The 14,304-nt window shown below is 28.9% G+C and overlaps 1 protein-coding gene across 1 annotated transcript in view; it reads right to left on the reverse strand.

Moving 5' to 3' along the window:
• LOC129958636 (ubiquitin-like protein 3) overlaps window positions 1–14,304 on the reverse strand; it is a 194,639-nt gene that overhangs the window by 18,560 nt on the left and 161,775 nt on the right. Inside the window, exons 2-4 of the mRNA XM_056071235.1 lie at window positions 10,050–10,158; window positions 7,089–7,178; window positions 3,565–3,642 (exon numbers count right to left, since the gene is read on the reverse strand). Of these exons, the coding sequence (XP_055927210.1) occupies window positions 3,565–3,642; window positions 7,089–7,178; window positions 10,050–10,158 (277 nt within the window). The remainder of the gene's footprint in view (window positions 1–3,564; window positions 3,643–7,088; window positions 7,179–10,049; window positions 10,159–14,304) is intronic.

Here is a 14,304-nt window from a genome sequence, read left to right on the forward strand (position 1 = left end):
TGAATACTTCTGACTTAAAAAAAAATTTTTTTTATTAGAAAATGCCTCACTAACAATTTAGATAATTTTTAAATGGCATGATATGCTTTCAGACAAAAAACACTTAGTTCGCAATTAAAAATGCTTGTATCAGTAACTGTTCAAATGATAAAAATTTGGAAGATAGTTTCTAATGATGAATACTTCTGACTTAAAAAAAATTTTTGTATTAGAAAATGCCTCACTAACAATTTAGATAATTTTTAAATGGCATGATATGTTTTCAGACAAAAAACACTTAGTTCGCAATTAAAACTGCTTGTATCAGTAACTGTTCAACTGATAAAAGTTTGATAGAAAATCGTTAAAAACTTTAAAAAAAAATTTCTTAAAAAATTACAAAAAAACTATCTAATTCTAAAATCAGTACATTCCCTTCAACATTAATTTTTGCCTAGCGAGGTAACAACAACATGATCAAATCAATTTTGTGTAAAGAGAGACCACCATTCTTTTCTCATCATTCGTCATTCCTTTTACTTCATTATGTCGTTATGAATTTCGGTTGTCCATGCTGATGATTGATATTTATTTTCTGGGGCATATTGGGAGATCCATGATTTATAACCAATAATAACGCTGAATATATATAAAGATTTGTGATGATCAATCCTTTGCGGTATTTATTTGTTTCTATTAAAACAGAAGCCTTTCTAAACCTTTTAAAAACCTTCTAGATGTTCAGAAATTTCGCAGGTGCTCTTATTTCGGAAATTTTTATACAAAATTTCTTAAATCAATGACTAAAAATTCCATCAAGAATTTCATTTTTTATGAGAAGTCATACTTCCTTAGCGTAATATCAACATAAACAATTTATGTGAAGAAATGCGTTTGAATAATAATAATAATAATAATAAAACGAATTCTTTAATTTGATAAAGAAGAATTAAAAAAATTATTAGCCATTTTTGGATTACTTCATACTAGAGTTGGGTTATTGATATTTAATTTGGCTGTATCAGGTGCAAGTTGATACTGATACTGATACTGGATTGTATCCGATACAGCCGGAACCAATTCTTTCCCCATCTTAATAAAATCAGGTACTTGGTGGGTACTGGTTCTTTTACTTGCACCTAGATTAGAGTTGAACTGATACCTGTTTTTGCACAGATTTATACTGATACTCGACTATTCTTGACACCTTAACCTGATAATTTTATATTTGATACAGCGGACAACCGATTCCTTTGTCGTCAATAGGTATTAAAAGTCATTAGTTACCTATAACTTTCTTAATTTTAATTCTGTACTTTATTTTTTAAAGCAATATTAAAAAGTAAGAACTTTTACGAAACCTGAAAGATTGATACCAAGAATTTAATTTTCTTTTAGTTCTTGAGCATTTCATCATATCTTTATTAAGAAAATATTTTTAATTTTAAAATATTTTCTTTTGAAGTGCATTTTTTTTTAAACTTTGTATTCTGAAAATTCTATTAATGTTCAACATTTAGTTTTTATTTGTTTCAATTAATTTACTAATAATAATTATATTATTTGAGTCATCTATTTGTTTTGAATAAAAAAAATTGTTTAAAACAAAATTCATTTATTTAGTCATCGAAAATTTCATCCATCTTGTAGTCTTATAATAAATAATGCAAGGAAAAAAAATGCTTTAGAAATACATTCATTTCAGGTAAGGAATGGTCAGCAATTATATATATGTAATTAAAAAACATAAAATATGCATGCAGTGTCGTCGAGGCACAATGGCAGTCTATGATTGGGTGATATCATAACAATCCTATACTTTGTTTCATGTAAATACAAATTATCTTAATGCGTTGTATCATGTTGATACATGTATCATCTTGATACTTTTTGATACACCTTGATACTGATACAAATATCACCTTGATACTTTTTCATACACCTTGATACTGATACAAATATCACCTTGATACTTTTTAATACACCTTGATACTGATACAAATATCACCTTGATATTTCTTATCATGTTGTTACAAATATCACTTTGATATTTTTCAATAGATTGATTTATTATTATCCAATCCTAGGCGAGACTGGCAGCTGATACTGATATCCCAAGTTGGTATTTCGCTTCTTCGGAAGAGACATTGACTTAAGTTTTGACAGTGATTGACGGATGGATGAGAAGTGAAAAAGGAAAAGACTCTTCGGATAAAATTAGAATTCGAGAAGGAGATATTTGTGCTTCGTTACATGGAGTAAAGGTTAGGATAAAATATATAGAGAGATAAAAAACGCCACTCACGCTCATATCGTTATCGAAGCAAGACGGTAAACTAGATCATATTAACCTAATATTTTGTATCAGACTGATATAGTATCACCCGACTGAAAATGAATGAGGTCAAACAGATTACAAATCGGTATTATTCAGATCCAAAAACTAACACCAGTACCCAATACCCTTAATATGTACCAGTTTTTGTATCTGATACAGAGTAGCAGGTTTATACAGTATCACCCAAGCCAATTTGATACGATAATTTGTGATTTTTTTTTACACAAAAAATTTAGCATATGAAAACACGAGAGTTAGAGGGATTACATTTTCATAATTCTCAAGGAGATCAAAATTGAATGGTATGCAGGATACAAAAGAAGACTGGCCCCTTTGCTATTACCACTTAAGATTCTTAAATCGATCCTTCACGAGTGCACCATGCCACGCAAATACAACCATTCCATATAAAACCCGATTTTCAGTATGGAAACCGATCAGAATTGGTATGGTGAGGAGGGAAATGTTGGATATCTAAACCATCTAAATATCTCTCACTCCTTACCATTTGGAATGGTGAGTGTTGCAGGGAGTGGGAGAGAAGCTTTTCATGTATGGAGGAAGATAGGAGAGGACTTCGGAGTATTTTAGTAAGGCATTGACCAAGGTTGATTATTAAATGGATAAGCTAAAAAAATGGAACGACAAGGAGAGTCACCACTCTATTTGTGTGACGGGGAGTGTTTGTGAATGACCAGATTTAGGAAGGATTTTTCATTTATGTTATTTTGTCTTTAGCCTATTTCAATTTAACTATTTGACTGAAACCTTTAATTTTTCAATTAATCATATTGGCGCAATGTGTGTTTCAAGAAGAAAGTTATAAAGAAGCTTTAATTACAAAATAATATCAACTATATGTTCTAGAAAATATATACATAAACCTCGTTGAAATTCATAAAGATAAAATTCTAAATAATCGATTTTCAAGTTAATATCTCCAAAAGGCATCTAATGAATTGTTTTACACGTGCGGAAGGGATAGAAGGAATCTCATCTCCTAGCCTTTAGATGTTGACATACGCCACACAGAAAAATTATCTTTGACCTTGAAATGACCTCTAGATTGTGAATTTCGGACTTAGATCTCCATGGCTCTCAGCAGGTGATGTGAATTTTTTCACTTGAGACAAAAAGCTTTAGAAAGAGGAATATCTACTCTAAATTTTTCAATTATAATCAAATAAAGATTATACCCTTAATTAAATACACTTCTTTAATTGAGAGCATAATTAATATTTGCTTACCTTGTGAGTTAGGCTCGGGTAGATTTTCTCTTGGGACTAAATGCATAACTGTAGTTCTGCCCAGAGGCAACTGCAAAGCTAGCAAAGAAAATAAAAATACTTAATCACTTTGTATAAAAAATAATAAAAATTATTATTTTTACAAAAAGTAATTTTATAAATTACTTTTTATAAAAACGAAAATGGAAGAATTTTTTTTATATTTATGATGATAAAAAAAGGTTCATGACGGGGGGGGGGAACTATTCCCCTCATTAAATAAAATGAATTCGGCTGGTAATTTATATTTTGAACAAATATATAACAGAAAAATGGCATTAAAGTTGTCACATTTTCATTATAATTTTTTGTTGAAAGATAGTGAAAGAAATTAAATGATTAATTTAAAAGAAGAAGAAAATGCCAATGTCTTTTAAGTGCAAGAATAAATTTTTAAAAAAGTGTCTCTAAAATTTAGAAAAACAAGTTAAAATCAGGGGTACTAATATGTTTAAGATGGTTGGTAAAACCAAAGAATAAGTCCACTACATTCAATCATTGGTCGCATTTTGCCATTTTTTATTTTGCATTAAACCTTATAACCCCTAGAAACGCCATCAATGTCGTTTGCCCTTCATATCCTTCATTTTTGAGAGAAATCTAAAAACTTAACTATTTTTTTTTTTGAGAAAAAACAGCAACAGATTCCCCCCCCCCTGGTACAGTAGGGCTCAACTACTGTACCGATTTGTCCAACGTTTATTGCATCTGAAAGGTCACGACCCTTAGATACATCATCAATGGTCACTTGCCCACAGTTATTCTTCTATTTTCGAAAGAAATATCAAACCCCCGACTTCACTGCACATTCCCTATAGGAGAAAATATTGATAGAATCCCTCAGCCATAACCGAAATACCGATTTTGCTTTTTTTTTTTTTTTTTGTATTTCTTATGACAGCTCATAGTCCCTAAACATGACATCAACAATCACCTCTCGCTCAACCACTGCCCCCCTACCGTTTCGAGAAATATCGGAAAATAAAACTTTGGTAGTGCTCCCAATCTCAACACGTAGATCGATTTCACCACTTAGCAAGCACAGCTAACCAATCAAAATGGTCTACTTTTATTGAGCAAGTGTATTTTAATACAATAATTTTCTGTTGAGATAGAATTAATTAAAAAAAGTTGGTTGGCATGATTAAATTACTAATAACACCAATACGATGAACGAACAGCTGGCCACTGCAAGAGACTAGTCAAAAAGTTTAAAACGCAGTCTGCTAAAAAGAGATTCAATTACGGCGCGCCGTATGGGGACAAGAGCACTGCATGGACTGCAGATTGATGATTGGTCATTAAACAACTAGTGTCTGAGGAATAAGGCGAGTGGCCAATGCTCCAGCCTGTTAAAAACATGTTGCACTATTTATTAAATGGCATAGTCCAATGAACGGAGTACATTGTACAACTGTTAATTCTCCATTATTTTAACATTTTTTTTTTGCATCCATTTCCATAGGAAGACGAAACATTTAGTAATCACATTACTTTCCTTCATACTGGAACATTAAAAAAAAACATTAAAAAGTATATTTATCATTTAATCTTACAACATAATTGCTCGACTAAAGAAGTGGCAATAGTTAATCTACGCAAATAAATTGCAACTTCACAAAACTCTTGTAGCAGAAACAAGGAGGTTTAAAAAAAGTGCACAGTCTCATTTCTGTCTCGAAAGTACAAATATCCTCTATTTTAAACATTCTCTTAAGTGATTCCGCCGCATGGATTTGATAAAGTTATGCAAAACTAGTTCAGAGTTAACTGAAGAACAAAGGGAAACAAATCGCCCAAATTAAAAAAAAAAAGTTTGTAATGGCATATAGCTTAAACAACGACTGTGGAATTTACATCCCGTTTAATCACAGAACATTAAGTTAAGCATTATTTATTCAACTCTGACGTGGGTTAATTTAATTTCAATTAACTAATTATTCAGTTTTTTTTTATATCTTTGTGCTAATCGTATCCAGGATGGATGAAAAGGATTGTCTCGCTCTGCAAGGATCCGAATAATTAAATTCAAGTTGGCTGCGAGTTGTATGGGAGCAGGTGATACTGCTAGCAATTAGAAAGAAAACTCAAACTGGGCTTTCTATAAATTACAAGTTTGGTTTATTTCGTGTTCTCAAACAGAACGAACTTAAAGCCCAAAGGATTTTCCAATCACAAATTCTGTTCTTCGAGGGGTAAAATACATTAAAGGAAGGGTAAATTTACGAACTTCAATTGTTTGGTTGCTTGTTGTTAGTCTAAAGACTTAGTTTCCTAACTTTTCTGATGCATGGTCAGTAAGCAGGGTTTTTCGTTTTCTTGATTTAATTCCTTTATTGTTTGGTTGAAAACTAGTTACCTGATCCACTCCGCTGTTTATTTTCATTTTTTTTTTTTTTTAGTAATAATAACTTAAGGACCAAGAAAGTACGAATTCTAAACGTATATGCTTAAATTATTTCACTAGTACAACCCAGTGAATCTGTGTTTCACACTAAATTGATATATTTGTGAGAATACACCAGTTTTAAAACGATATTAGCTGAACAAGAATAAAAATTTATATTGAATAACTTTAAGAATAGAAATTTTTTCTTAAAGCAGTACACAGACTAAGTACAAATTCCAGTTAGATGTTTAATTATTTTGCTTAAATTATTTTAATAGTACAATCAAAAAAATTTTGTATTTTATGTTAAAGAAATATATGTGTGAGAACCATATTAGTTGAATAAATGTTACTTGATATGCTGTGATAATTAATTCAAATGATATTTTGCAATGTTAGTTGAATAAAAATCAAAATTTAGATTAGCATACTTTCAAGAATTAAAAAATCCTTACATAAAAGGTTTTTATACCAACACGAGCCAAAATATGTATTTCACTATCACCAGTTATTTCAATAACTTATTGGCATAACTTTTAGCACTAAGCATCAAAAGTTAATAAACAACGAATAATTTTGTGTTATTCGCCTAATTTTGTATTTATTTTTATGAAATATTTAAAGAAAAGTGTAATTCACTGTCGTTGAAAAAAAAATCAGTATTTCAGTTCGAGATCCAATATAAGAAATGCATTGATTTTAAATTTTTTTTCAAATAAATGCTACATTCAATTAAATACAATTTAATAATAATTCCCTATTTAGTCGTATATTATTGTATTTTTACAGTTATTAGTAAATTTACTATTTTAAATAACTATACAAATATATTTTCCATGGTTAATCAATTAAAAAATAAGAAAAAAAGCATATTTTCTTTTAATGTCAATTACTTCAAGATCACAAAACATGAAATGAAAAATTTATAATTTTAAATTGGATATATATTAAATTGATGAATTCATTTACTAAACGTTATTTAATTATCTCGGATTACACACGACTACTGAATACCTAAAAGTATGTGCACATGTTTTTTTTTACATATTTAATGATAAATTCATGGAAATTAACATGTAGAAAAAGGTAAACTTACCTCCTAAAGTTACATTACCATGTAAAAACCTCCCCTGGTATATCAAACGCAAAATTTCTGCTTTGGCAACAGATTCTTCAGCCCATTCAGCTAAAGCAGAAAAATATATACATATTTCAAATCATTATTGACTACTGTTAGTTTAAAATCTTTTGATTATTAATAGATTAGTATAATAACCTGAATAATGTAATATCTATCATTGTGTAGTACAGTATAATAATTGAAAAGAAAAATGCTTAAACTGTAAATATTTAAGTTTTATTTTTAGAAAATGTGTTAGGTTTTGCATTATTGGAAAGGAAAAAGTAATATAATGCAAGTGATTAAGAAGCAGAATAATCACAATTGATATTTGGGAAAAAGGACTAATTTGCCAATAACAGATTAGTACAAAAATGATTTTGCAATGTTCTACATTGAAGATTCCGGAGCAACAATAAGAACAATAAGAACAATAAGAAGCATCTAATTATTTATTTGATTTATTCAAGTAAACCAGTTCATCATTTGCACTAACCGCAAAGAAAACTATTTAAAGATAGGAACATCGTCAATATTATCTGTTATCTTAGCGGGCAAATATAAACTAATGGAAGTTCGGTATGAAGTAAATCGGTATTTTGATTTCTTTGAACTAGTATGAAATTAATGTTAATTAGGTATTCAAGCCTTGAACACAGATTTTATGTTTTAATAGGATAATGAAAAATTACGATACTGACAAAAAAAACTACATTATTTTCTATATTTTAAACAATCGATCGGCTAAATAATAACAATTTTTAAATGAGTAGTTTTTACTTAGTTCTTATGCAAGAAAGAAATGTTTTGCATATTGGAAATTTCATAAATAACTCACTAGCCTTTCAAAGTTTTGAAATTTTAACAATTTTTCGAAACAGGCAAATGTTAGGTAAAAAATTGAGCTGCACCATGATTTTATATTTTAATGAAAATAAGTTAACTTTTAACATTTAATAATTATACATAAGATATTTATTGCATCTTTTGTTGCACCAAATGACGTGTACTACTACAACACGTTTCCTTCACTGATATAAAATGGAGTTGTCACTCTACTCAAATTGCTGCTTCATGATAACTTCTAAACTCTTTAAAACAAAGTTTAATAAACAGGAAACAGAAAACAAAAATATTTGAAGCAAAAAAAGCATAATGATTCATATTTCCCATCTCGCTATTTATTTCTCGCTTGTGTTTAAGGAGATAAACTAGCTGGTGACAGAGCGTCAGTTGACGTTTCAGAAACAGCTGGTCTGATGAAGGTTATCAATATTGGGTCATGTGGTGACCAGTATATTATATCTATGCAGTTTTAGGTTACAACAATCATCGAGAGTAGAAGATATTATGGAATGCTGACAGAGATTACTACTGAAGCGAGGAATGAAGAAGGTCCATTCATTTTTCTGGTCTCAGGGGAAAAAAAATACGCTAGCACTTATAAAACAAATTACTACCAAAAGGTTACAGCTGATATCAAAAGACGCTTTATGCTCGCCTAACAGTCAAAGGCCTAAGGCAGAGGAAAAAATCGAATGTGTTGTTTTGTGTAGTATTAAATCAAAACTTTTCGTTAAAAAAAGTATAAAAATCGAGGTAACATCTGCTAGGAAGGCAAAACAAAGTTTGGCAAATAGAGTTGTAGTTTGATTGTTTTATAGGGTGTTTTTTTTCATGTTATTGTTGATGTTTTCGTGGTTGAAAGCTTTTTTATTTCCTTATCTGGACTTATAACAAAACATTTTTCATTTTAAATTTAAAAAAAAAGAAGGCCTTTAAAATTATAACATGACAGCCTTACTTATGAGCTGTAAACTTCATACAAGCAAAAGAAAAGATTTGTTATAAGAATAATGTAACACCATAGTTATAACATAATAAATATTTTAAATTAAAAATGAATATCATCAAAATCTTTTTTAACACTGATTATGAATTTAAGGCTCTATTTTAATATTAAAAGATAATTATTTAAAAATCAATCAGTTTTAGTATTTCTGTGCTCTAATATCTATTTCCAAAAATTTTACTGTACTTCTTTGAATGAATACGGGAGATAAAAGTTGCAAGAAAGTTATAATTTTATTTTGTTTCAGTGAACATTCTAATTTCATTATGAAATCCAGAACTGACAGAATAATATTTAATAAAAAGGAAAATATTTATTCGAACATTTCTAGACATCATTTAAAAAAATCAAGAAATAATTAATCTGAATTTGTATCATAAAACTATATTCTTTATTTGCATCCAGTGGGAGAATTTGCTTTGATTTTCCTTATAGTATATAACTGATTATATTTTTCAGACAAAAAAAATTACAGCTACTGATTTGGAAATTTAATTTGAATAAGTAGGCCACATAAATGTCAGCATAACAGTTTACTAATGGAAAAGTTACCGAAAATGTGGAATTCACAGAAATTGATTGCTTTTAAAAAACTGAATGTTTTTGAAGGTTAATTTTTTTATTTTTATGTTTTAATGCATATTAAATATAATACATTCATAATATTATTTCCATAGTATTATTCACAGATATCTTCATGTGGATTTTCAAGTTTTTTAGATGTGCAAAGAAAATGGCAGTTAACAAAAGGAAAGTTCTAATTTTAAAAGAAAAAAAGTTCCTTGTATCTGTAGTCACATTTATGTTTTCGATTTTTTATAGTATTAGAAAAATGTCAATACAACATTTTTAAATCCGGAAATTTAAAAATGAACTTTCAAATTCAGAAATCTACAAGGATAAGAATTTTTTATTCTAGTCTTAGTTTGATGCTTCAGAACGCTGTGTGCTGAAATAGTGTTAATGCAGAAAGAATGCTTTCTGGCGCATCCAATAGAAAGCGTCACAGTTCGCTTCTTGTCAGTATCTAGAACAAAATTGTAATCCAAGAGCAGAACAAAAAGAAAAGATGAAGACAACTGTACCTTCAACCCAATTGTCGAAGACGTATTGGGCAATATCGGAGGCAGAGTCATTTGGGCTAAAGAGATATTCTCTTGTTTTCCCACTCACCAATATCAGGCGCAGATTAATCTGAAATACGAAGAAAATACATCTAAGAAACGACATGAAAAAGCAGTTAGTAGAACACAAAGTACATTTTATTACACACGATTTTTTTTTTGTTTAGACAATAACATGTACAATAAAGACCATTTCTTTATAAAACAAATAATTCTAAAAATTTATTCATTTCATTTTTATAAATTGAAATTTGAAGCACATAACATTATAATCATAATAATTACATTAAAAATCCATAACATGACACAACATTTAAAAATATTTTTCAAATTAAAAACTTGTTCATTTAGAAATGTTCAGTGTTTTTTTTTTAGTGTTTTAAAAATGAAATTTTCCCTTCGCTTAGTGAAATCTGGCAAATGATAATAAAAATAAACTTAGTTCTGGATGGGAATTTTATTAAATAATTTTAATTAATAATATTAATTTTAATAAATTCTTTAATATTAAATATTAAATTTATCAAATGAAGATTAAAATGCCTTACAAGGGAAAAAATACAAGAAATTTAGCACTTTATAAAATAATCTTAAGTAAAATAAATAATAATATTTTATTGAGAATAGAATAATCATTGTTAAAATAATAATGCTTATTTTGTGAGAAGCGAATGATTAAAAAAAATGATGCCACATCTTAAAATTTATTTTAGTACATTTATATTAGCATAGAGCTATACTTCTCATCAAATACTTGAATTGTAACAATAATAATAATATTTAAAAAAGCGATTTAGATATCATTTATACATATTTTTCAATATTAGAAGATCGCATCTTTCATAAAAAATGATAGGAGATATTTGTTACTAGTTTAGCTTTGAATCACTTAAAGAAGTGTGTTGATAAAAAAAAATTAGAGTTAGTTGTTAAGAATTCTGCATTGAATAATCATTAAATTACTCCCTAAATAACGACCACAACGGAATTAAAAAAGTCAGAGAGCATTTAAAGAAGTCTACGAAAGGTGTTTATATCATACTGTGAACTTCATATGTTTCCTATTTAACCTTTGAGCTTTATTATCTAATAAAAGTTTAATTATTATTTGACATATTAACAAAATTTGGCAACATAATTTCTTATAAAATACAATACATATCGATCAAATTATCAAAAATTTGACTTAAATTGTCTAAAGCGGATGAAATCTGAGCTCATAAGCAAATTTTTTAAGTCAAATTTTAAAAATTTTACATGACAGCAAATTTAAGATTGAAGATGTCGCTTAAAATCCTCAAGTTGTTTTATAAGAGCAAACCCATTACCATTGTTACTTGCGACATTTTGCTGCCTTCTAAATATAAACGAAAGTGACATCAAAATGCAAAAATCTAAGATTTTAAGAAAATAAACTATCAACATTTTGCCATCTGAAGACAGACATAATCTTGTTGGTAAATTAATAGTACCGCAAATTCTATCTATCAAGAGATGATTTAATTATTTTCTAAACCATGGTTGGTACATAAACCTACGGAATCTGATACCTGAGGCGATGATATATTATAATAATAATATTTCCTAAGCCAAAGGAAACTATTATTTTACAAGTGTTAACTTAAAAAAGGGGATATAACGCTGTTAATTCTTGGAAAATCTATTTCGATACGTTTAATTGGAGCTCTGGTAGTTTTAGTGTTAAAATTTAGACATAATTTCTTTTTCCTCAAAACAACACAGAATGATATCAGCTACAGCCCACAAATCTACAGCGAAACTAAAAATAAGGTAAAGCAATTTTAGAAAAGTATTTTAAATTGTTTAATTTTACTCAGTCCTAATTTGTGATGAAGTCAGATCAATCTTATTTTTCCCGACAAACCGACAAAAGGGGAGAAAAACAAACAAAGAACTGCAAGTCAAGAGAGTTACTGGCGTGAAGAAAAGCAAATAATTTTCACTCGATTTCTCACGAGATTTTCTGCAGGGAAGTATCATCAACAATGACGAAGTAAGTTGTCAGGGCGGGAAAGTGGGAAGCGTGAAAAAATGAAAGAACAAAATAATAATAAAAAAAAGTGAAAACTGATGGTTATGTCTGCATAGCCAGTCTGTTTTGATGGGTAAACAACTTTTGGCAAGCAGAATACAAGCAAAAGTTGGCCATCATTTTTGAAATGAAGCCAGTAGTATTTTTCCTAGCGTAATAAGAAAATGCCATGAATTTTATTTACTCTTTCACCACGGAATTTTTTAAAGCATACGGCAGTGCTCCTTTTCCCACTCACGGCCCCATTTTCGTATAGAATTCATGTCGCGACCCAAAAATACAAAAATAAAAACGTAAAAGGATGCATTAAATAATTAGATATAGAAAAAGGAATTCAGATTAAAATAATCATTCAGGAAGTTTTAATTCAATGCCTTAAATTAAAATGATCTTGCTAACTATTTTATTGATAGTGATGAAAATGAAATGCTGCGATGAAAATGAAATGCTGCGAAACAAGTGATATTGCTATATATGGCCCTGTTTGGGGTCATGACTCACAGTTTAAATAAATAATCCGGATATTGAAACCGTTTTGACGGTATTTCGAAAAGTTTATTGAAACCATTTTGACTGTATTTGGAGAAGTTTATTAAAAAAAAACAACGGATATAAGTTCTAAAAGTTGGACACTTTTTTTTATAAAGATTTATTTCTAAATACTTAGAGCAGTTTAAAATTTGCTAAAACAATTATGGAGAAGTTAAACGATAGATTAAATTAAACTTTCAAACAGTTAATCATAACATACTTAGCATTAAACTATCATTCAGCATATTCAGAACTATACATCATTTGGCATTTTCGATATTTTTTGAATGATCAAAAATGTTTTTTATCATAACACATGCTATTTGAATAGAATAGATACATTTTCTAATAATTCATTTTATCAACTGTATTGGATGCAGTACTTCTCCGGAATTCCCTTCTTGCGTTTGCAGATTTGCAAATGTTTTGAACAAGAGAAAAGCAGAAGTTAATTTAAGAGATGGAACTATGTTTTATTCTCAAAATATGCAACATGAAGAATAGAGACAAGCATTTTTCACGCAGACGAGCATGTTACAGAAAAATAAATACTCTTTTTCAAAATGATAAGATTAAGTGAACTGAAAGAAATAGCGGTTGTGGGAAGGATATTTTCTCTCTATTTCTCTTGAATCTTCTTTGGAGTAGATGCCGATTCAAAATAATTTCTTATTTTCAGATTTTTTTACAAATCCTTTATATGCATTTGCAGACCATGATTATTTTTCTCCAATAACTAAACTCCAATCACTGTGCGTCGTACAGGAATTATTAAAATTGCTTCCGGTTTCTAGACCTTTTGCTGTTATTCAATTCCGAACTGACTGATATTATATTCAGAAAAAAATCGGAAGAACAACTCCATATAAATTTCGTCGGAGGTATGCAAATAGTTCCCTAAATTTGTCTCAAAAAGTCCGTAACTTTTTGAAGTGCATTGTAGTTTCGCAGTTTTACTACTTTTGTTGAACTTGGTTTAACATCAGCTTTCATGGGAGGGGGTGCGGGATAGTAATAATAATAATAAACGCCAACTGCTGTCTTGTTGAAGGCACAAATGGTTGCAAAATTCGATGCCAAATTCAGAAAAGTACTCCAACTTTACTGAAGTTTTTTTTCAGTAAGGGTTTATCTGTGGCTTGAAATGAAAATTGAATCCCCGTTCGAAGATTTTGCAATGTGATAAAAATTCATTTTCAAATAAATAAAGCTAAATTTAATTATAAGATAAAAAAACATTTAATGCAAATCCAAGTAATCATTAAGCTACTTCAAAATAATATATTCGATTTGTTTAATGTTGCGTTTCTCTAAATTTATCTGTATTGAAAGAACACGAATAAAATAAAATTTTGAATTCGTTTTTAGAGAAATTTAAGGTATAAGTGCTTAAGTAAATGGTTATATAGAGTTGTTAAAAAATGAACTGATTACAAATGGCTTTGTATACTGTACTAGGAAAGAAAAAACTGAGCACAATACAGAAAGAAGCTTAAAATTTCATTTGCGCGCGTAATAATTAGAGTAGTTATTACTTTCGCCAACAAAACTTTCAGTAGGGTACTTAATTTTTTTTATATTTATATTGTTTACAAGGAAGTTATAGCTAGTTATAATTGGTGCAATTCTTTT

This window comes from Argiope bruennichi, chromosome X1 (assembly GCF_947563725.1).
Source record: "Argiope bruennichi chromosome X1, qqArgBrue1.1, whole genome shotgun sequence".
NCBI lineage: Eukaryota > Metazoa > Arthropoda > Arachnida > Araneae > Araneidae > Argiope > Argiope bruennichi.